The sequence below is a fragment of the Talpa europaea genome (assembly GCF_964194135.1).
Source record: "Talpa europaea genome assembly, chromosome: 10".
NCBI lineage: Eukaryota > Metazoa > Chordata > Mammalia > Eulipotyphla > Talpidae > Talpa > Talpa europaea.
In genome coordinates, this window is record NC_140077.1 from 22,226,457 (window position 1) to 22,250,797 (window position 24,341).

General features: G+C 37.6%; 1 protein-coding gene across 1 annotated transcript in view; it reads right to left on the reverse strand.

The window, feature by feature from the left end:
• R3HCC1L (R3H domain and coiled-coil containing 1 like) overlaps positions 1-24,341 on the reverse strand; it is a gene marked incomplete at both ends in the record, with an annotated part of 33,996 nt that overhangs the window by 5,068 nt on the left and 4,587 nt on the right. Inside the window, 4 exons of the mRNA XM_084245875.1 lie at positions 2,303-2,443; positions 2,924-3,019; positions 3,863-3,933; positions 8,771-8,946. Of these exons, the coding sequence (XP_084102001.1) occupies positions 2,303-2,443; positions 2,924-3,019; positions 3,863-3,933; positions 8,771-8,946 (484 nt within the window). The remainder of the gene's footprint in view (positions 1-2,302; positions 2,444-2,923; positions 3,020-3,862; positions 3,934-8,770; positions 8,947-24,341) is intronic.

Here is a 24,341-nt window from a genome sequence, read left to right on the forward strand (position 1 = left end):
GTACAGGGCAGGCGCTTAAGTGAATACCAAATGTAAATGATAGATTATTACAGGAAATTTAAAATAAAAGAGAGTAATGACAAAAAAATAGGCACTACAATCCGTTTTAGACTCACCATATAATGATATTGCTACCATTACTAATAAAAACAGGAGAAGCTAACATTTATCACATACTTATGGGTCTACAGAAATAAGAAGGAGAGCATCTGTATGGTTTCTGGAGATAATTAAATGTCTTTCATTGATTATCTCACCTGATTTCCATTTTATGGATGAGGAAACAGAGGCCTCCAGAGAGTAACACTTGGCCACGCTCTTATAGCCAGTGAACAACAGAGTTAAGATGTGGACCCAGGCAATCTGACTGCAGAGTCTATAATGCTAGTCATCATGCTATACTTAATCCTCCTCCTACAGTGGAAGAAGAGCTGGGACAAAAATCTTTGATCTGCTTAATACCTAAACAGTTGTGGGGGTTTTTTTAGGTTTTTTTTTTTTTTTTTCCCTACACAATATTTTTAATTTCCACAGAAAAAATGTTTTAAGTGAGAAACCTGGGACTCCATACAGGCAGATCTAAGAGTATCAGCTCAACACATAAAGAAGCCAGAAAGAGATCTATCATTTATCAAATATACCATGAATTTTCCACACGTGTTTTCTCAGATATGAAGAACGAGAAAGCTCTGGAGCATAATAAAGGAAGAATCCTCTATCATCTGTACAGTCTCAGCACCAGTGCCTAGGAGCAACTTACATCACGGGGTTTCTATTCACAGCTAAAGGTCTCCTTTTAAAAAATAAGGAGTAGGTTACTCAATTAACAACAGTCTCATTTTTAGTGCTTCACTGAAATGTCCTTTGTATAGCTAGGCATTTAAAACAAGTATTTCAAATGGAGCTGCAAGCTGACGTGCCTAGAGAGAACTAGAAAGAACACTCAGATGATATCCATGCAAGATGACTGCTGCACTATCTGTAGAGATACAGGTGATATTATACTCATAGGTAAGCATGATACACTGCAAAAAGAGTCATATCTCCTATAGATGCCACTATTATTACCCTCTATTGATCTTCTGAGATAATCATGGCTATCACAGAGTAATCATTTTCCTCAGAGACAACCAATTAATAAAGGGTTAAGAACACTGCACATTCTCTTTAATCTAGTCCCGTTATTGCCATCTGTAAAAACCAGAGGAATCCTCCCATTTCCATAGTCTGTAAAAGGCCTTTAAATGAAAATGCATTGGAAAAATCAAAACTGCCTCATTACAATCATTAAGGTTTCAAAAATTAGTTTTTGGTTTCAACTCTGAAACTCTAGCACCTGCCATGACACACTTTGTCACTGGTTATCTGGCCAGTGCAGCTTAGAGTCCACAAGCTGCCTGCTATCACCAAAGCAGAGTGGACAGGAAGTATTAATGGCCTTGTTAGACCAGCAATAAACAAGGAGTTTGAAACTTCAATTCGTTTAAAGGAAAAATGAAGTTACTTTTTGTTAAGTGGAATTTTCAAAATAAATTGCCTTCACAGATTCCACAGATCGTGAGCCTGAAGGTTGATAAAAAATACTTAAGTGCAAAGCGGGAGTCCCAAGCCTTTACATACAAGTCAACAGACTATAAAGGGGAGAGAGGAGTATTATCCTCAGCTTCAAAGTGAAAGAAAAATTTTGTTGGTGGATCAGTCTAAATATTTTCGGGGAACTCTCTTAGGTCCTGGAAAATAATCAGATGATTGGCTCCATTAGAGTACATTTAGATTAACCTATCAAGACTGTCATCAATGGGAAAAAAAATACCTCCTATAGTTACTACCATCAATGTCAGTTGCTGGTTTTTCATTAGTTTGTCTTCTATCTAAGATCAACCATTTGAAAACATCATGGTAACAACAACATCACTGTCTAGTGAAACCATGGCAAATGATGGAGTTTGCTGTTGTTTGCCTGGGAAACTATTATACTGTCACAAGAAAATTTTTTTCAAGAGTTGGGAGTAAGCACTATAGACAAAGCCATGGATGAACTGAGAAGACAGAGCCTATCTTGGAAAACAGCAGCAGGAGCATGGATTAGGATAGGATGCCTCAGTGTGTAGAACAGGCAGACAAATCCTGAAATGTCTTCCCCCTAAATATAAGGCATGAAAACAATTTTAATACCCTTGAAAGGCTTCTGGGAAATGGAAATGACAAAATGGAATGAGCTTCATTTGTTTTTATTTTTTTACGCATGCCTTATAGTGAGCTCTAAAGGGACTAGAGAAGAACTCCGTTAACTTCAACTTACCTCGGGCTGCTTGCAGTTTCTTGAGCTCTGCTTCCCTTTCAGTTTTGCTCTGCTTACTTCGAACCCCAAGGGCACTGATGACTAACCTTCTGGCTAGGGCTGCCGAAGTCTCAGGACGCTCCTTTGCAGGCTGGAGGAATTCTGTAAGGGAGAGAGGGAGGGAGTATAAGGGAGTAAGGAAGAGAAAGCACTCTAGCTCCGAGTGATTTAACTCAGTAATTAACATACAAAAAGACTAACAAGGGCTGCATCAGCAGTAATTAATACAAGCCTGATAGATGATGGTCAGAGGAAATTAACATGGCAAAGCACAAACAACTATGGCTTCATTATCTGTATTAACACAATTTCTTACAGTGACTCTATCCAGCAGCTTAACAGAGGTAAACTAGATAAGGATGTCACCAAGAAAGGGTGCGGCTGCTTTGTTGCAGTTAGTATCTCCCACTCTCTCTCCAGGTGGCTACTCAGAGGCCATATTTCCACAGCCTTTTCTCTTTTCCTTTAAAAATGTATTTCCTTTAACACTAAGTCTCTTAAACTCTGGATGTTGCACAACTGCTGGGAGAAAAAACAGTAACACCACTATCAACAAGAAAAAAACCCAGATTACAGGCTCACCTGCATAAGCTCTAGCCTTGGCCTTGGCAGCTCTTGTGGCCTGCGACAAGGGCCGGATCTTCACCATGGTATGTTTACTACCCAGAGCATCACGAGCTGCAAAGAACAAATATAAGGATGTAGAAGAAATGAAGGAGAGTGATGCAAAGCAAAATTTTGGGCGAATTCTTAGAAAGTATTTCCTAGATGTGTTCGTTTTTTTCTTTCCTGACAACAAAAGAGATGGTAAGCTCAGGAAATCCATTAGGAACAACTTGGCAGTGATTATGTTAGATCAGGGATCAGCAAACTATGGCTCTGTGACCATATCTATTCAGCTACCTGTTTTCATACATAGATATGTACTGAAACAGCCTTGCTGGTTCCTGGGCATACTGTCTACGGGCACTTTCTAAAACATCAGTTAAATAGGGAAAGAGATCTTATGCCACACAAAGTCTAAAATATTTACTAGTGGTCCCTTTATATACTCCTATTCTAGGTGGTTCAGACAAGAATCAACATCTCTAATTTCTCTGGTGCATCCACATGCATGTCCTGAAGCCGATGATGTATGTGAAATGCTCCCATCATATATTTAGAAAGCAGGTATTACAATTTCTCACTGGATAGGTTTAGGAATGCTTCAAATTCATTTGTCTATGGTGGGAAAAAAAAAAAAATCACAAGTATGAGATTTAGTCACACTGGCCTCTTCTCTACCTACAGCCTGTTTATGCACTATCGTAACTGTCAGTTACATAGCAAATAACCTAGAAAGGAACTGCCTCTTCAAATACAAGTGGCTTCAGGTGAAAAGGGAGACGAGAAGCACATGGGTGGCAAAATCTGTATCTGCCAATTACCTACAAGGCGAATTAAATAGTTGGGAAGAAAAATAAGGACAACAGCAAGAGGAAATAAACAGTAAAAGAATACTGGAATTCATTGAGCGAATACCTGTAATCGGACTGGAGAATACTCCTAGGGCATGTGTATCATCTACCCATTTAATATCAAATCCTTTCTTTCTGCAACAAAAGAACACAATTTTACTTCTCAAAATAAAATTTACTTTCATAAAATCTTTCATACAGTCTCATAAAACATTTCATGATGAGACAATGTAAAACACTCGACAAGCACAAGGTGGGATGGGGATAATGACACAAAAAACAGCTTGGAGGACAGAAAAAGCCACTGAATTTTAAAAGCAATAATACCATCATAAAGAAAATACCTGGGAGTATTTTACATCCCCAGCCATTTTATGGACATCAACTAATTAAGCCTCACAAGTCCCTTGAGGAGGCAAAGTATTTAATGCACTATTTACAAGAGATATTCTTAAGGGTATGGAATAAGAAGAGGTGGAAAAAGGAAGCAAAAGTGGGGAAGAAGAATAGTGAAGGAGGAGGTTGGCAGGGAAGGTCACCAGGATTTAACACAAATGTGGGCTCAAGGACAAAGAAAGCCAGAGACAGTGAGAGAGACAGCTCATTCAAAGCAAAATAAATAAATAAAACCAAGTAATGGGGAAAAAAGAAACTATAATTAAAGAGGCTGACCTTTTATCCCCTGTATTACAGAAAAAAAAAGGCAAGAAAGGGGAAAATAGAAAAGAATTGTAGCAAAGTCAGAAAAATTCAGGATAAAAGAAATCAAGATAAGAGAAATACCAGACCAGATTAGAAAGATCCAAGGATGACCATTTCAGTACTAAAAAAACCCTTTATTTTGGAGCAAGGCTGTCTAGTGAACACAAGGACTGTCAGGATGACATGACTATTAGTTTCTCAGGAGCTTAAAACTGTTCATGGATTCAACATAGGGCTGTTGAAAGAGCAGGGGTACAAGGGTCAGATATAACTGGTCTCAGGTTCTGCCACAACAGGTGGGCAGGTTTAACCACTCTTGAAGCGAGGTCTGTTCATCTGCAGTGAACAGAGTTGTGGAAGTGGGATCATCCATGACAAGGCAAAGAGCATGATATTGAGCACTTAGTGGGCATTTAACAAATGAATGACGCTCATTATTTTTTATTATTACTAGCAATATTCATCTGGAAGATTATTAATATTGATGAAGGTGGTGGTTAAAACATGAAGTTGACTGATAACTGACTCAGACATGTTATGACAGGCATTTTGCACTTTATAACCTTATTTTTATAAAGCACTATAAAGTAAAAAAAAAAAAATACACAACTGCTAAAATATCTTTCCTCTTTAACAACCAGTCAAGAAAAAAATTCCTTTGAGGGAAAAAAGGAGGCTTTGAAAGCTAGTGGGAGAATTTCCTGAACGTACGGTTAAGTTAGACCAGAGCATAAAATGACCACAGGAGTTGGTTCAAAAGTTCAATACTGTGAAAAAGTTCAATGGTAAAGATCTGTGTCATAATAGTTTATAAAAAGACTAGAAAACTACCAAGATGGTTTCTGAAGGGCCTTTTAGATGCTGAAACTTCATAATACTTTAAAATGCTTCTCTCTTTTGGGAATATTTTTGGGTTTGACTGAAAAAAATGGTATTATAGGTAAGATCAGGAAGAAATAAAACAAAAGGAAATTAATCATAAGAATTAGCTAATTTCCAGGAAATTCTAGACATCAACAAAACTGATAATTAGTTTTAAAGATCATCATTATTAAGGACAATGTAAAGTAGTTCTAATTTGTGATTTAATCGTTACTGCTTTAAAAAATCTATTACACGTTTTATATCGAACATGTATTGAAACTGAGTCTAACAACTGTGATTATTAGACTGACCTACACTATAGTTTAGAGTGACATCTATGGCAAATTGTTAATTGCCCTTTCAGGATTCAATCACCCCTCCTTCCTATTAGTTATAGAACTGATACTCTCCCCAATCAAACATAAGTGAGGTACAAGGCTATTAGTTTTGTCTGTACTAGAACTTTATAGAAAAATAGGATGCTTGATTGTGTACACAAAGTTTCATTGAAGTTAGCCATGCTCATTTGTTTATGTTTTGGTTTTGGCTGCTTCTGTGCAATGATGGCAGAGTTGCCTAAAATAATTACTATCTGGCCCTATAATAAAAACTGGGGACTAATTCCCAATTAATATAGAATATTACATATTCAAAAAATATACAAGAATCAAATTTTAAATTTAATTTTGTGATTTCAAACATAGACCCTGGTTCTTTTTTAATATCAGGCTTGGAGCATTAAAGTATAATCCTCAGTACTGACTTTCTTTCAGAGCCTGAAAATCTTTTTAATTGTTTTCTTTCTGAACTACTTCTTTACTCCTGAAGCTTATTTTTTCTTATATGCTAGAGATACAAAGGTATATTTCTGACTCTTTTAACTTCTGTTATGCATGTATATATACCAATTGTTCTAAAACCCACTTTTATCAGTTTTAATTTATATTTTTACTGCACAATAAAATTAACCCAATGAAATATAAATGTGATAAAGAAGAGTTGGTGTCTATAAAAAACACAGTCAAGAGCTTTGGAAGACTAAAGAAAGGTGAAGTCACTAAAAAAAAATCCAAAAATCTATTATCATTTATGTTTGGACAAAACAGCTATAAAAGACAGAGAAAACATTCTAACCTATAAAGAATATGCACTCAGATGACTCTGAAGTTATATTAAACTTCTTGCTCCATTTTAAAGACATGAGACTGGAAATAACAAGTGATATGTTATAAGGATGATTTAAAAGAACTCTTCTATCAATAGACTAGTAGCTTTAAAAAAAATAAAAGATTTGTCACCATAATAAACAGTTTCAAGTGAATGGACATTTGCAGGTATTAAGTTAAAATAAACTCTTTGAGACACAGAACAATCTTTTTTTTAACCATTTTCCACTAAAAAATTTCTATGTGAGTGGTGTGAATAACCTCAAATCAATAATTTAATTTAGTGTTCCTGGGCTGTTAGTGCCCCAGGTGCTTAGCAAAAGAAAATACATATCCTTTCAGGAGAAATCCTTTTCTTTCATCGTAACCTCAATTCCCATAAACAAAATTCCAAGGAAAATGATGGGTTCACAGTAAATAAATAAATTTTCCCCTCCCAAAAAGCAAGGCACTATGATCAAGAATTTGTAGAAACAGAAGTAAAAGGACTTCAGTTAAAGGAATTATCAGACACAGAATAAAGTCTATGTTTAATACTTAAAGAAATTAAAGAAAAAAAAATCTTTAAAATACTTGGAGAAAACAAGAAATTAAACAATGACTATGAAGATTTTATAAAGAAATAGAACTTTGAGGGCCTCCCTGTACAGCAAGGGGTTAAGCACCGCACCATGAAACAATCCACAGCCTCTGCAGCATGAGTTCGATCCCTGGCCAGCCAGAGAGAAACCTACATGGCGAAGCAGACCTCTCCTGTCTCGCCCGCTGCTCCCCTCAGCAGTGTATTTCAGTTAGTCTGCCTGTTCTGTTCCCCACTCTGTCTCTGGTGAATCCCCTCAACCCCCCCCCCCCATCTCTGGCCTGTATCCCAGCTCTTGTATGCATAAATAAATAAATCTTAAAAAAAATAGAACTTTGAAAAATGGGATTTAAAAGTTCAATAGTGACTTACCAACAACTTATAAACAGCTGACCAAAAAAAAAAAAAAAAAAATTGAACTGGAAACTAAAGAAATTATTCAGAATGTAACAAGTAGAGATGTAAATATAAAAGAGAGATAAGATAAGGATTAAGTGAAAGGTCTATTAACATTTAATTGACACCTTAAAAGAAGGAAAAAGGGACAGAGACACAATACTTGAGATAATGTCTCAAGAACAGCATGTTAGTGTTCTCCAAACCAATGAAAGACACTACTGAACACTGATTTAAGAAGCACAACCAATCTCAAGAACAAGTTAAGAGAAATACAAACACTCCTCCTAGCATACAAAGAGAAAAGACAGTAATTCAGAAACAACATTTAGACATTCAGCTGGTTTCTCATCATCAACAGAGAAAGTAGGACACAGCAGAATATCCTCAAAATTTCTGAAAGAATAACTACCAACCTAAAATTTTATACCCAGTAAAAATATCTTCCATGAACAAAGCCCAAATAAAGTCTTTAAAAAACAACTGAATCTGTTTTTAGCAGACTGCTACTAAATTAAGTGATAAAGATGGTAACTTCATGCAGTAAGAAAAAGATTTCAGATGGAAGGTACAAGATACAAGAGGAATAAATGAAAAACACAGAAAGTCGGTAAATCTTAAACACTGAATAACCACCATAATGTCAAATGAAAGTAAAAGAGAAAAGAAAAAAAATTAAAGAACAAAGCTATAAAATGCATATAATCTGGGATTGGGAAGACTGGAATTAGGGAATGGAATTAAAAATCCCTATAATGCTTGGAAAGAGGGTAAAAACATTAAGTTAAGCCATTCATAAGTTTAGCATGCATTTTGTAATTTCTAAAATAACCACCAAAGAATAGAAAGATTATCATTTTCCCCCCAAATGGAATGAGAATAATACCTCATCAATCCAAAAGAAGGCAAGAAAGAAGAGAAAAAGACGGGACAAGTAAACACATGCAAAAAGAAGTCAAATATACATCCACATATATCAATAATTACAACAAATATAAAAGAACCAACTGCACTATGAAAACAGATTCATAAGTTATCACTGATGATCTTCTTCTTAAACCTAATATGGGGTACAGAATTTTTAAGGAACCCAGAAGATGGAGTGGTTTGATACAGAAGATTTTCAATGAACTTGGAAGAGACAATAAACTTGATGCTAAAGTAAACAACAGGGAGTACAAAAACAAGAAGTGACTTTTCAGAAGAAATTGAGAAAACTACAGCCCACTTTTCCTAACATTCTTAACAATTTGCAAATACTTACTGGTAACAGCAGAAAATCCGTAGAAGGTCTTCAGTACGAAATTCTTGGGGAAAGTCATAAATTTCAATTACGTGTGGGAATTCACAATCACTGAGATCAATATCAGGAACTTTGTGGTTGTAATAATCAAAGTTAGGTTCCTGGATGCTTTCTCTGTTCTTCATATTCCCCGATAACTAGAGAGGTGGAAGCATATAAATGACTGTTATATCAGACCAGGGCATTCTAAAATAGCTTCCCATATATAAACAATTCTCTTTGTCTCTGTATACCTGTTGCCTTAACTTTTAGCATTGTCTATATTAGTGCTGTTTGTGACTACAATAATGACCAGGGATCTATCACCCAGTAAATATTATACATGTCAAATACTTGAAAAGGTGTTGAATTTTCAGTGAAGACAGGCAATACATGAAACTTAGCCTCTATCCATCAACCAACACATGAGAAAATGTAGAATGATTAATGTGGTGAGTTACAAATAGCACACCATAGAAAATGAATTTCAGAAAACAGATGAAGAAGTGAATTAATAACATTTGTTTTATTTGAGTTTATTGATCAGGCTCATCTCATTGTTTCCTTGCAAGAAATGAACAAAAACACCAAAATTTTTAAAAATCAAAAAACTGTTAATCCACTTTTGTATTCCTCTCATTGTAACAATGGGAGCTCCCATATATAAAATAACTTTTCTTGAGTTCACCAGAGAGATGAGTATGCAAGTGGCACAAATTATTACACTTAAGGTTCCTAGCATGAGAGCTACCCAAAGGAATTCCCACATAGCAGGTTAGTAAAGGAATTAAAATTCTTCAATCCTTTAAAAAAATGTTTTTAAAACCTAAAGGTTATTAGCTATTTCACACTGGCAACAGATGAAGGGAAAGGAAACCAGGTTAGTAAAGGAATTAAAATTCTTCAATCCTTTAAAAAAATGTTTTTAAAACCTAAAGGTTATTAGCCATTTCACACTGGCAACAGATGAAGGGAAAAGAAAAGTGGAACATGACCACAAAGTTATGAGGGACGGTCATTTTGTCACTCACCTGTTAAACGTCCAAGGTGCTAGTATTGACTACCCAAAGCCTTTGGACTCTGAAAGTATCTTCTCCCAGTTAATCAAAAGTTCAACTAGACCCCCAAGTTTTCCTTTTTTTTTTTTCTTTTTATTGAGGTAATGTTAGTTAACAATACTATAAGCTTCTGGTATTCAGTTTCTCCCTTCAACCACTGTATGTTTCGCACCACACTCACCACCAAAGGTCCAATCACCATCTACCACCAAACCATTCCTTTACTCTCCCTTCCCCTCTGGGAACCACCACTTCGTCAGAGTTTATTTTTGCTTTTTCTTTATATCCTACAAATGAGTGAACCCATATGGTATTTTTTCCTGTTTACATTATGCTTCTTTCCCCATCAAATGAGGATACAAGAATTTGCAATCACAAAGATATGCCTTTCCTCGGAGAAGTGAAAAACAGGTTCAAGAATTTTATTAGGGAGGGATTGAAAGGGAAAGGTGATTTAGGATCAACAAATTTCTTTGTTGCTGTACCTCTAGTTCCCTTTCTCCACTAGCTTTAGTTTTACATCTCAAAAAAAAAAAAAAGGGAATAATAATAGTACCTACATCCTCACAGATGTGTGGATTAAATGAGATGATGCAGTAAGCACTTAGCATACTGCCTGGCACACACTTTAAACAAATTTTAATTGAGTGCTAAATCTATGCCTAGGATATGGAAAGCAGGAAGAGAATATTCCTCTCATTGTAACAATGGGAGCTCCCATATATAAAATGATAACTTTTCTTGAGTTCACCAGAGAGATGAGTACGCAAGACAACCAAGGACATTGAAATTTACAGAATGACAAGTCCTTCTAAAGAGAAACAGAACACACTGTTTTGCCTTTTGGCAGAAGTGGTCACCTTAAAAGTGACAAGAAGATACCAGTTAAACTTTTTAACAAAATCTTAAAAAGTCTAGAGTGAGCTAGTGTGTCAGTTTAGAATAACTCTGAGACAAAGGGAGTCTGTAATCACTTGCAAGTCCATCTTTATGCCAGCATCACATTGTCATGATTACTGTGGCTTTATAATAGGTTTTGAAATCAGGAAGTTTGAGTTTTCCAACTTTGTTCTTTTTTTCAAAATCCCTTTGGCTATTTTGGGTCCCTGCATTTCCATATGAATTTAAGGATCAGTTTGTCAATTTCTGTAAAAAAAAGAGCAGCTGGGATTTTGTTGAATATGTACATCAATTTGGGATTTATCTTAACAATATTAAAAATAGATGAACATTGGATGTCTTTCATTAATTTAGGTCTCTTTAATTTCTAACAGTGTTGGTAGTTTTCAAAGTACAAGCTTAAATTACTTTTGTTAAATTTATTCGTGAGGTTTTTTATGCTATTGCAAATGGAAATGTTTTCTTCATTTCATTCTTGGATTTCTGGTATTGATTTTTTGAGTTACTTTGCAAAAACCAAACTAAACAAATCATTACATGTCCATGCATTTACAAACGGGGCTAAAATGTATCATGAGAGGTAAACAATGTATAACTACAAAATATTTAGAAAACATAAATCCTAACAACAGACTAAAAAAGAGGAAGGTGAAGATAGGGAGGATGGTCTGACAAGAAAATATGATTATATTTTTTGCTCCAGCCTCGTCAGTAGAACTCAACTGCATGTTTATGTCTCATTTCTGAGGTAATTATTAATGTTTTTGGCTTCTGGGACTAAATAAAAATTTTGTTAATAAAAGCATAAGTTATTATTCTACATTCCATGGCACAATACACAGTCCTACATAACCTAACAACAGGGATACATTTTGAGAAAGGCATCAGGCAATTTCAACACTGTGAAAATGTCCAACAGTCTATTTAACCAAACCAAGATGGTAGCAACAACTACATATCTAGGCTGTGTGGTATAACCTAGCACTCCCTGGCTACAAATCTATATAGCATGTTGTTGTACTAAATACTGCAGGCAATTTTAGCGCAATGGTATTTGTGTATCTAAACATATCTAGGCTTAGAAAAGGCAGAGAATATAGTATAAAAGATTAAAAATAGAACACCTGCATAGGGCACTTATCTTAAGTGGAGTGTTAATGTAAAGGCCTAGGATACTATTATATACTCTTGTAGACTTTACAAATACTGTACACTTAGGTTACACTAAATTTATTAAACAATATTTTTCTTTCTTCAATAAATTAACCTTAGCTTCTGTTTACTTTATAAACCTTTTTTTAACTTTTTGACACTTCTATAGTAACACTTAGCTTAAACCAAACACAACTGTACAAAAATATTTTTATATCATTATATAAGATTTTTTTCAAACTCTTAAATTTATTTTGTACTTTTAAAACTTTTTGTTAAAAACTAACACACAGGGCCTCCCCTGGTGACGCAGGCGGTTGAGCACCGTGCTGTGAAGCTGTCCGCAGCCTCTTCAGCACCAGTTCAATCCCGGTTGGCCAGCAAGGGTCCCACATGGCGCAGCAGACCTCTCCTGTCTCGCCCGCTGCTCCCCTAAGCAGTGTATTTCGTCAGTCTGCCTGTTCTGTTCCCCACTGTCTCTGGTGAATCTTCCTACCCTCCCGCGATTCTGGCCTGTACCCCAGTTCTTGTATAAATAAATTAATTAAATCTTTAAAAATAAATAAAAACTAACACGCAAACACACATCACCAGTATCACTGTCGGCCACCTCCACATCTCATCCCACTGTTGGGTCTTTAGGGGTAATAACTTGCAGGGAGCTGTCATCTCCTCTAACAATGTCTTCTTCTAGATTACATTCTGAAGGATCTGCCTGAGGTTCTTCTTAGGTATCACTCTTCTCAGAAATATGGTTTGACTGTTTTTTTTTTAATTATAGATTTGCTTGTAAGCAAATTAATACCCCATGAACATTCTTCTTTATTAGTGAAAACCTTTTAGTTGTTGGGGGGTCTATATTTTCAAACTTGTAGAGTCTGCAAAAAAGCTTCCACTAAATCCTTCACTGTAAATTTTCCTTGGGGTTCTTACTTTTCTTCCCCTCTAAATTTCCTTTTCTCTGATGTCTTTAGCTAAGTATTTCTGTTCCAGTTTCAACAACTCATTAGCCACTTTCTCTGAAGTCACCTCTAGGAGTGCCTCACAGGCATCTCATTCACACCCAGGTTAAAGCTGTTTGCCATTTCAACCACAGCCTTGTTGATTTGCAACCTCCTCATCCTTGGAAAATCCTTTGAAGTCACAGATGAACCTCTTGAGGTTCAGACTCCAGATGCCACTCAGACACTTCTTGGTAATAACACAAACGTAACTTTTTTTTGCCCAAGTAAGGTTCTTAATGCAGTTATAGATATTGTAATCTTCCCAGAATCTAGGGAGAGTGTGCATCCATGTCTTCCTCAGTTGCAACAATAGCCCAAGTAAAGGTGTAAGGGGCAGGACAGGAAGGCCACAGGGCAGGTTTTCTGATCCAACAGAAATAAATACTTTACCCTTTACCAGGTAAAGGAGGACAGAGTCCTGGATCCCTCAGTGGCTTTTGCAGGCTATTATTGGGATTTACCAGGCACACAGCAGGCAGGGGTGCTGAGGGGTGACCGGGAGTCTGGCAGGCCTCCCAGCCCCCAGCAAGTCTTCACTCTTTCTGGCGTTCTCTCATGTTCTCTCTGCTTCGCTTGTGGTTCTCCTTTCTCCATTCATTCTGCTTCTGCTCCTCTACTGCCTCTCTTCTGCTGGCGTCCCCGTGACGCTGCCCTTAAAAGCCCAGTCTTAGCCCAGATGAATCCCATCTACATATGCCCACACCCTACTCCATCAGGCATGCATTCAGGACCACTGGGTTCCGTCATCTATCCTAATGGCGGGAGGGCAGAAAAGCCTGATACTTTTACCTTACCCTACAAAAGGTCTTCTCAAATAGTTAGGTCTTAAAAGCTACTATAAATGCTTGGTCATTGGTGAGATCAAAGAGGTATATTTGGGGGGAGAACTACCACTTAAATAATGGGATGAAGATCACCAATAAAAGGAAGGTGTTTGAAAGAAATCTTGAAAGGTATGTTATTCTCCAAACAGTACTACTACTCCATTTTGCTGGCAGAGCAATTCAGGGGGGGTACCATGGAAGAGGACCTGGGTCACCCATGACTGCTTATTGCACCGGTTGTATACTAGTAGTGTGTGCTTACTGATGTATGCCTGTAGACCTTGGGCTTCTCACTGTGCCACATCACAAAAAATTTTAATTTGTAGCATGCAAAAAACATTACCCCCAAGCAAAACTGTCATCCTGTTCTTAAAAGTCTTGAAACTTAGCATTGATCTGGCCTCCCAGTGAATCAAAGTCCTTTCAGGCATTTCACTTCCAGAACAGGGGGGTTTCATTCATACTGAATATTTGCTCTTGCAAGTATTTTCCTTCCAATCAGTTTATCTAGAGTTCCAAAATTATTTCACCTGCCTTTACATCAGCACTTGCAGACTCACCTTCACTTGCACATTAACTAATGGAATAATGACTCTTGAATCATTTAAACCACCCAGAGCTAGCAGTAAATTCCATGTCATAATCATGTCCAGTCTTTTCTGTCAACATTACAAAGAAACTTTTTGTTTTGACCTTGATCACCATGGTGTTGAGAGGAATACCTTCTGTGTGTGGTCTTCAATCCAGGGTTATTAGACTTTTTTCCATAATTATATAGAGCCTTCTTCAATTTTCATTAGTCTCATTGCTTTCACAGAAGCAGGTCCTTTAACAGTTTCCATCACTTGTTCTTGTTCCTCAAGATAATAGCTATGGTGGAACATACCTGATTGGTAATAACCATCGCTAATTTTCTACTTTTATAGTCCTTAATCATTTTTAGTTTTGTTTCCAGATCACTCTACACGGCCTCTTACTGGCAATATTACTTAGTGGATTTTGTATGCTTATGGGTCAAAAGCAAAAAGAAATGAGATTAAATTAAGCAAGCATGATGGTGGTGGTGCGGGAGGAGGTGATATGCTCAAGAGTTGCAGTAAACACGAGATGTATGAGGCTGGTGTTGGCATAAAATGCTATGAAGGACATAATGCCACTAGGCACTAAGGATTTTAGGACCATGGTGGAATATGCAGTCAATCGATGATCAAAAAGTTATGTAGCATGTGACTGTAAAGCCTTCAAGTTACATACTCCTGGCCAGTTTTTCCTTAACACTCAGACTTGACTAATACCAGAGACTCCTAACTTTTCCGAACAGGAGGAAAAACCTCCATTTCCCCCGTGTTATTGATACTGTCGGGATCAGCTTACATTTCTACCTGTAATATATTCTTTGTGGAGGTACGGTAGTAGGTAGGAGACAATACTGTTAATGACACTTTCTCTACTAAGAATCACAGCAAAACCTACAAGGGGACCTTAACAGAGTAAAGGTAAGAAGAATATGTGACACAGAAAAGGGAAATGTCTAGAAGAAAATATAGTACAGAGTAGAAGGGAGGACCAGAGAAGACTGTGAAGGGAAGTGGGCTTCGGGGAGGGCACTGTCACAAAGAGGTTAGACATGGCAGTATAGAGAGCTTTAGGGAAAGGCATAAAAAAATGCCTTTATTATGGAGACACCTTTGTAGTTAGACCTACACTCACTGTCCAACACAGGAATTGCCAGCCACTGTGACCCGCGTACTTCAAGTGTGACTAGCACAAACTGGCATGCTTTGAGTATGAAATACACATTAGAATTCAAAGACTTAATATTAAAAAATATGTAATATATCGCATCAAATAATTTCCTATACTGATTACATGTTGCAATGATATTTGGACATATCAAATTAAAAACACATTATTGGGCCTCCCCAGTGGCACTGGCAGTTGAGCACAGTGCTGTGAAGCTGTCCGCAGCCTCTGTAGTGCAGGTTTGATTCCCGGCCAGCCAGGGAAATTCCCACATGGCATGGCAGACCTCCCCTGGCTCGCCTACTGCTTCCCTCAGCAGTGTATTTCGGTTGTCTGCCTGTTCTGTTCCCCACTCTGTCTCTGGTGAATCCTCTCACTCTCCTGTGCCTCTGGCCTGTACCCCAGCTCTTATATAAAAAATAAATAAATCTTAAAAAAATAAATAAAAATAAAAATGTAGTATTAATTTCACCTGTTTTGTTTTTGTTTAATGTGCCTAATAGAAAATTTAAACTTATACACCTGGTTCACATTAGAAGCTTGCATCACATTTCTATTGTAGACAAATGAAATGTTTACTGAAAGTCATAAGTACTGAGGCAATATAGTCAATGTGAAACCTTCATATTGGTAGAAATGTTTGATAGAGCAACATCAGAGGTTCAGAACTTGATTCATCCTGATCTATCTATTACAGATCTAGGGAGAGTGTGCAAAAAAATCAGAGCAAATAATTTTCACTCATAAATCACAAACATTTTATGATTTTTATTGGTGGTCTATCTTTCTATTAATGAAGCATTGACTGAGATTTGAGTATTTCTTCATATGTATATCCTGATTCCACAAAACCACTAAGCTAAATTAAAATTATTCTCCCTAAAATGAGAATAAGATTCTTAAGATTCTTATAGTCTAGTAGTCTAAGCTAAAATGTCTATAAAATATTACCTGACTTGTTATGACATAACTGCCCTGACGCAGGTCTGTAGAGGGGGAAAAAAGTATGAAGGGATTAGAGCTTTGAGCTTTTAACTTTCTGTTGTTTTTTTACTTGTTTATTTGATCCTTGGTTCTTCAAGGCACAGAAGAAGAAACAAAAAGTTCTTAAGTCACAAGAGAGTTATTCTCATCAGACAAAAACTAAAAATATATATATTATTTTGGAGTAAAATTTTATTTTTTAAGATTTTAAGATTATAACTCCGTTAGATGGATGTGTAGGATGGGCTGTTACTATTATCTGGATGGAGAACTGCATCACAGAGATACTAAAGGATAATCCCTAAGGTTACAAATCAAATTACTGACAAAATATAAATCATAACGCACGTCTCCTGATTGCTCATCTAGTGTACCTTCCAGAGCATGATGAGATGGCCTTACAGTGAACGCAATCAGAAACAGTGGCTATAACAATGTTCAGGGCTACTAATTCTTTGATCAATGATTTATGGATATAAGCTGTTCTAGTAAGAAGGTCGAAAGGGAGGGAAAGAAGGAAAGGAAAGAGTAAGAGAGGATCAATGACAAAGTTGAAAAGACAACTTAGATTTGCTGATTTCTTTCTAGTCCTATATTCTTGATAGCCTATGGACTTTACAAAAACATACTTTGATCATGTCATTCCTTTGATCAAAAATCTTCAATGACCGTATTTAATCTGGTCCCACCCCTATCTGTGGTAGCAGAACAACGGCCTCTCAAAGACGTCCATGTCCTAATTCCCTTAACTTGTGAATATGTTACATGGCAAGGAAAAGCAGGGTAGCAGAGCAAATTAAGGTTACAAAGCAGCCAACTTTTTTTTTTTTTTAACTATAAATTCTTTTTTTTTTTTTTTATAGAGGCATGTTTATTTATTTATTTATTTGTTTGTTTTGTTTATACATGCACTGGGTACAGTCAGAAGCGCGGGAGGGTGAGAGAATTCACCAGAGCCAGAGTGGGGAGCAGAGCAGGCAGAAGGACCGAAGTACACTGCTGAGGGGAGCAGCGGGCGGCAGGAGAGGTCTGCGCGCCATGTGGGACCCTCCTCTGGTGGCCTGGGAGCAGCCGGGGATCGAACCGGCGTCGCAGAGGACGTGGGCAGCTTCGCAACCCAGCGCTCAACCGCTGCGCCACCGGGGAGGCCCACAAAGCAGCCAACTTTAAAATAGAGAGATTATCCTGGACTATACAGGTGGGCCCAGTCTAATCATAAGGTCCTTAAATGCAAAAGAGCCTATATACAGAAAATTCAAATGTCTGAGTGATATAATATGACAAAGACTCTACTGGTAACTAGTGGTTCTGAAGATGGAAAGGGGCTTCAAGCCAAAAAATGTGTCTTCTGGAAAAGACAAGAAAATGGATTTTCCCCTACAGTCTGTAGAAAGGAGAGCAGTCCTATCAATATCTTGATTTTAGTCTAGTAAGGCCCATTTTGGACACCTTCACAATTGTAAGATAATAAATTTACGTTAGTTTATTGTAGCAGCAACAATGAACTAACATACTATATTTCCAGCTTTTTAGAATAAGATTTTTATTTATTTATGCATACAAGAACTGGGGTGTAGGCCACAGGTGTAGGGGGTGAGAAGAGTCACCAGAGACAGAGTGGGGAGCAGAACAGGCAGATCTAGTGAAATATAATGCTGAGGGGAGTAGCGGGCGATACAGGAGAGCGCCCCATGGGTTAGCTCTCTAGCAGGGGATCAAACTCATGCTACAGTGGCTGGAAGTAGCTTAATAGTGCTGATATTTTAACCCCTGCATCACCAGGGCTATCTTTTCAACTTTATCTCAAGTCATCCCTTAAAATATGCTAATTCCCACCAAGGAGTTATACAGTGCCTAAACACCTTGCTTCTTCCTGCCTGTTGCTTGGGTCACATTATTTTAGAAGTGTTGACATCTTTCAATTTTCACACCTCAATAAATACTATTCTCCAAAGAAATACTCAAATACTACCTCTTATATGAATCTTCCCCCTAATTACCCCAAAGCAGGTATAATATGACTCTTCCTTTATACTCCTACAGCATTTACTTCATGTGCACCACTTCTGTACCTTATATTACACCTTATATTACAGCTAGACCTGTCTTCTTCCTCCAACCTCAGTGTGATCACCCACCCAATAAACATTCAATGTATGCTTAACATACATTAGAAAAAGAACTTAAAGAATTTTTATATGTAATAAAGATATGAGAAGAAAGCAGTATCAGTGGGTAGAGGAGAACACAACTTTGTTTACTCTTCTTCCCTGCTGAAGTAAAGTAAAAATACATAGAAGAGGCAGAGAGAGGGACCGCAGTAGAAGGAACAAGTGAAAGGCAAGCAGGAGTGTGGTATTCACTGAACAGGTCAGTGTGGTTACTGAGTCAAGTAAGGACTTGGAGGAGTGATGGGCTTAATTGTGTCCTGCCAAATTCATGTTAAAGTCCTAACTCCCCAAATCTCAGAATATGACTATATTTAGAGATAAGGTCTTTAAATAATTAAGTTAAAAAAAAAAGTTCAGGGCCTCCCCGGTGGCGCAGCGGTTGAGCGCTGGGTTGCGAACCTGCCCGCAGCCTCTACGGCGCTGGTTCGATCCCCGGCTGCTCCCCGGCCACCAGAGGAGGGTCCCACATGGCGCGCAGACCTCTCCTGCCGCTCGTTGCTCCCCTCAGCAGTGTACTCCGGTCCTTCTGCCTGCTCTGCTCCCCGCTCTGGCTCTGGTGAATTCTCTCACCCTCCCGTGCTTCTGGCTGTACCCAGTGCATGTGTAAACAAAACAAACAAACAAACAAAATAAATAAATAAATAAACATGCCTCTATAAAAAAAAATTTTAAAAAAATTAAAAAAAAAAAAGTTCGGTTAGGGTGGACTCTGATCTATTGCAAGGTGGCGTCTATAAGAGGAGGAAATCTTGACACAGACGCAACACCAAGAGAAGACAGAAGGAAGATGGCCATGTACAAGCCAAGGAGCGAGGCCTCAGAAGAAATCAACTTTATTGAAACCTTGGTCTTGGCATTCTGGCCTCCAGAATTGAGAAAACAAATGTCTGTGTTATTTTGCCAACGCCAGTCAGGGGTTCTTTTTCTCACAAATTTAGCAAACTAACACAGGCTGAAAAGGAAGGCTGGTGTTACAGTTTCCTCATCAACATTCTGATTCCATAATTGAGCTACTAGGGGTATGTCATATTTATCCCTACATTTCCCCCCGTACACATTATCATGCACAAACTAGGCATTCAATAAATATTTGTGAAACAAATAAAATGCACAAGTCTCAAGTTAATTACTTTGTCTGATTCCACAGACAGCCTTCATCAAGGAGGATAGGAGTTATAAAATATATATATTTTTTAATGATTCTGGATGGCATTCTGAAATTTGGAAAAAAAAAACCACATCTTTCCTCTTTTACTAACAAACTTTAATTCCCCTGGTTATATAAATCATGCAGAAAATCCAAATTAATAAATTACAAAAGGAAAACAACAATAAAATTTCAAAATAGATCATCTAGACTTATGACAGTGACAAATTTAGGACCCGAATCTGGGAACAGACTGTATAGTTCACAAGCTGTTTCCAGCATGGAATGCTTTGCTCCTGATCCTTCCTCTCTTTTCTATCTTTTCTATCTTGAAGCTTTGCTATTGAATTCAATTTGGTGGTCTCTCCCTTCCCTTCTACAACTACATCAAAACACATAGCATTTTCACATATATCATATTTATCAATTCCATGATGCACAATTTTTCACCTTTTAACATCTCTGACATCAGGGTACATTTTCCAATCACACATGTTACAATCATTGTTTGACTGCACACATTTAAGAATAAAATGATCCAGGATCAAAACTTGTAAAAAGTGTGGCCAGAAGGTAGAAAAATACCCCACATATAAGAATAGCAAGTGCAAAGGTGACTTAAGAATCCAGCAGCAATGATTTTTGCTTCCTTCATGTACTCTTTTTTTTTTTTTTAAAGATTTATTTATGCATACAAGAGCTGGGGTACAGGACAGAGGTGTGGCAGGGTGAAATAGGGAAATAACACTGCTTTTTAAAAAGAAAAATACAGCATTTTCAAATTTCTCATGACTTAAGTTCAAGAAGAATAATACTACATGGTATAATATACAGCATAAACTATAGCTTCCAATCCTCTTCTTTATTGCTTTGGATATAAGTCCTTTTCAACAGCAGAAGGATAAACTCAGACTTTCAACTTGAACATTTTATACATTAAGTATAAGAGTAGGTAATATCTCTAAGGGTAATCTTTATAAACTAATAGAATTACGTAATATATCTAGGTTATACCAACACTGTCCTTATCAGGAAACCAAGGCCAGAAACACAAACTTTAAGTGCATAAGAATTTTAACACAGAATGGGTACAATGTCAGCAAGGTGCCAGAAATCTAGATCTCTCTACAAGTGGTATCAGCAACAACCCAATACCCTGATTATTATCAGCGGGAAAAAGCCATGTCCATATTGAAAGAGGTAAATCAGAAAGAAAGGGGAAAATAAGCAAGAAAGCAGAATAGAAGTAGGGCAAGAGGAAATAAAAAAAGACAGCTATGATAATGACACATGTATAATACCCCCAAAATTGGTTCAGATGCTCCTTTACAGCCCCTAGTGCCAGAGGATAAACCTGAGAGTTCTGGTCCTCTCCTATGAATGGTAACACACGGCAGATGAGTAAACAAGCAGGAAACGAGTGAATAGCCTCAACAAACATGGACCAGGTTCATATTCAGATGGAACAGAGAGAGTATATGCCAGATCATGGTTGGCATTCTTGGAAAAATGCTATACAGAGCTATTGAACAATGTGTGTAAAAACAATGTGGTAGATTAAATTTATAGTCAAGGAAGACTGAGAAGGCAGGGAAACATATTTATATTTCCACTTTTTCCCAGCACAATTGGAAAAATTAGATGAAGAGATACCACTGATGAAATAGAAAAGTAAGATTCCACTAGCCTGAAACAGTAAATCTAAGTCTAGCAGGGGATGATGAAGTTTGTCTTCCAACTGGTCTTCACAGTTGTAATTCTTTACCTGAGCTTAACTCGGGTGCTACTATGATAATAAGATTGGTTGTCCATGAGACCTAAGAAAAACCACAAAGCAAACAAACATGGCATTTATCGTCATTCCACTTCTCGCTTGATTTCTCTAGTCAATGATATCTTTAGCTACCTAAAATTCTACATCACACCTAGGTGTGTTGTCCCCATACCAAAACTACTCCTTGTTTACCATAGATTATTGGTCCTTTTCTTTATGTGCCTCTTGGCCGTTAACAACAGACACATACTTCTGACCTTCAAACTGCTGACTCGGATCTTCTAGTTTAATTAGTGAGCCAATTTTGTCTGGGGCAGGTAATACAACAGATATAACACCTGAAGGATCAGAAATACAGTCTTGGTGCTTTAAGCTTAGTATCCGGCGTGCCTGAACATCCCCTTGACTTTTCCTTAACAATCTCAGTCTTTGGTCAAGCCATACAAAAGCTCTGTTGCTGATTAGCTCTTAAATTCCTCTGTCCTAAGTATAGGTCTTCTTACTTATACCTCCCTACACTCCACCTCCAAATCCATTAAAATTTTAACCAAGCTTTTTTTTTTTTTTTCTCTTAACACAAATGGATTCCTAATTTTTGGACATAGTTATCTGTTTTTTTCATGGTCAGAGTAGTGTTCACTCAGGTTCTCTTATGAACCCTACCATTTTCTCTGCCTGCTATTGTCATGAAATAGAGAATGAATTAAATAGAATGAATATTAGCAGTCATATTGCTGCCTCTACCCTTCTGCTCCAACCACACACTACTCCCACAGTTCATGGAGATCATGAGGCAGAAGACTGCCAGAGACAGAGCAAAACACAACAGAAATCTTTCAAACTTCAGACAAAAATCCTTAAATAAACGCCTTCCTTGTACTGACAATGTAAGCCCAGAACTGTTTGCCTTTCTTTACTTTTGAAAAGGAATCAGAAATTAAAAAGACTGTTGGCTTGAATGTAAACTCGGAGGGGAAAAACATGCAACATTATACTCCACCTGAGTTCAGAGGAGATTTTTACTTTTCAGTTACTTAGGGTTTAAAAAAAGAAAACTATGAGCAATGGAATCTCCTTCATGTCCCTTGGTCATCATTTACTAAGGAACTGAACAACAGTATATATTCCAATGAGATTTTCCACTAGTGACCACATTAAAATATATAGCATCTAAAAGAAGGTAAGTTTATAAATCCTTACTCAGGCCATCAAGAACATGTTAATTCAGACATCTTAATAAAATATTAAATATAACTCTACTAAGATGAGCTGGAACTAATAAAAGATACTGTGAAAATAAAAATTAAAATAGTAATAGAAGAATGAGGAAATATACAGGAACACTGTATTTTTCACTCAATTTTTTCCTGTAAACCTAAAAATACTCAAAAACAGTTTATTAATTAAAAAATAGTAACAATAAGGCCCCCCCTGGTGGTGCAGGGATTTGAGAGCAGCGCAGTGAAGCTGTCCACAGCCTCTGCAGCTCCGGTTTGATCCCAGCCAGCAGGCGAGGGTCCCACATGGCGTGGCGGACCTCTCCTGTTGCGCCCGCTGCTCCCCTTAGCAGTGTATTTCGTCAGTCTGCCTGTTCTGTTCCCCACTCTGTCTCCAGTGAATCCTCTTGCCCTCCCGTGCATCTGGCCTGTACCCCCGTTCTTGTATAAAATAAATAAATAAATCTTTAAAAAAAATAACAAATCTTGTGGCAGTGGAATTAGTGTCCAATTTTATAGCCTCTCCAACATGAAACAGTATCCTCTAGTTTAGCCCTCAGGAATCTCTTTCTCTTTTGAAGTCACTGTCTAGATCATTCATCAGTTAATCAAAATCAGTGGATACCTCTTATATGGTTGTTTTATATTAGTTACTCTTCATATTGTTAATGTGACTTGTCATACAGTCACACCCTGTCTCTCCAAATAAAATATAAACAACTTCAGGGTAGAGAAAAATCTGGCATGTAGCATAGCACCTTAAAAATAGTAGTGGGCCTCCCTGGTGGTGAAAGGAGTTAAGCACCACACTATGAAGCAATCCAACAGCCTCTGCAGCACGAGTTCAATCTCTGGCTGGCCAGGGAGCAACCCACATGGTGAAGCAGACCTCTCCTGTCTTGCCCACTGCTCCCCTCAGCAGTCTATTTCAATAAATCTGCCTGTTCTGCTCCCCACTCTGTCTCTGGTGAATCCTCTCACCCCTGCCCCCAACACCTCTGGCCTGTACCCAGCTCTTGTGTGCATAAATAAATCTTTATAAATAAATAGATAAATAAATAAAAATAGTAGTGAAAATAACAATATATGGCTCACTATTTGTGATTTAGTTTATCAAACTTTTAAGTGCTCCATATTTGCTATAACTGCAAAGTGACAAACTCGTATAGTACAAACTATTAATGAGGTCCCTAGGGGATGAGGTATGAAGGACTTTCCTCCCTTTGTACTTCATACAATTTGCTTTTAGAGGTTAGATTGTGCATTTTTCCGTTCAGTTTGGGGTTTTCTACTTAAAAATGAAGAATACTTTTGCAGGGCCTCCCTTGGTGGCACAGGCGGTTGAGCATAGCGCTGTGAAGCTGTCCACAGCCTCTGCAGCTCTGGTTCGATCCCGGCCGGCTGGCGAAGGTCCCACATGGCATGGCAGACCTCTCCTGTCTCACCCGCTGCTCCCCTAAGCAGTGTATTTCGTCAGTCTGCCTGTTCTGTTCCCCACTCTGTCTTTGGTGAATCCTCTCACCCTCCCATGAATCTGGCCTGTACCCCTGTTCTTGTGTAAATAAATAAATAAAAATCT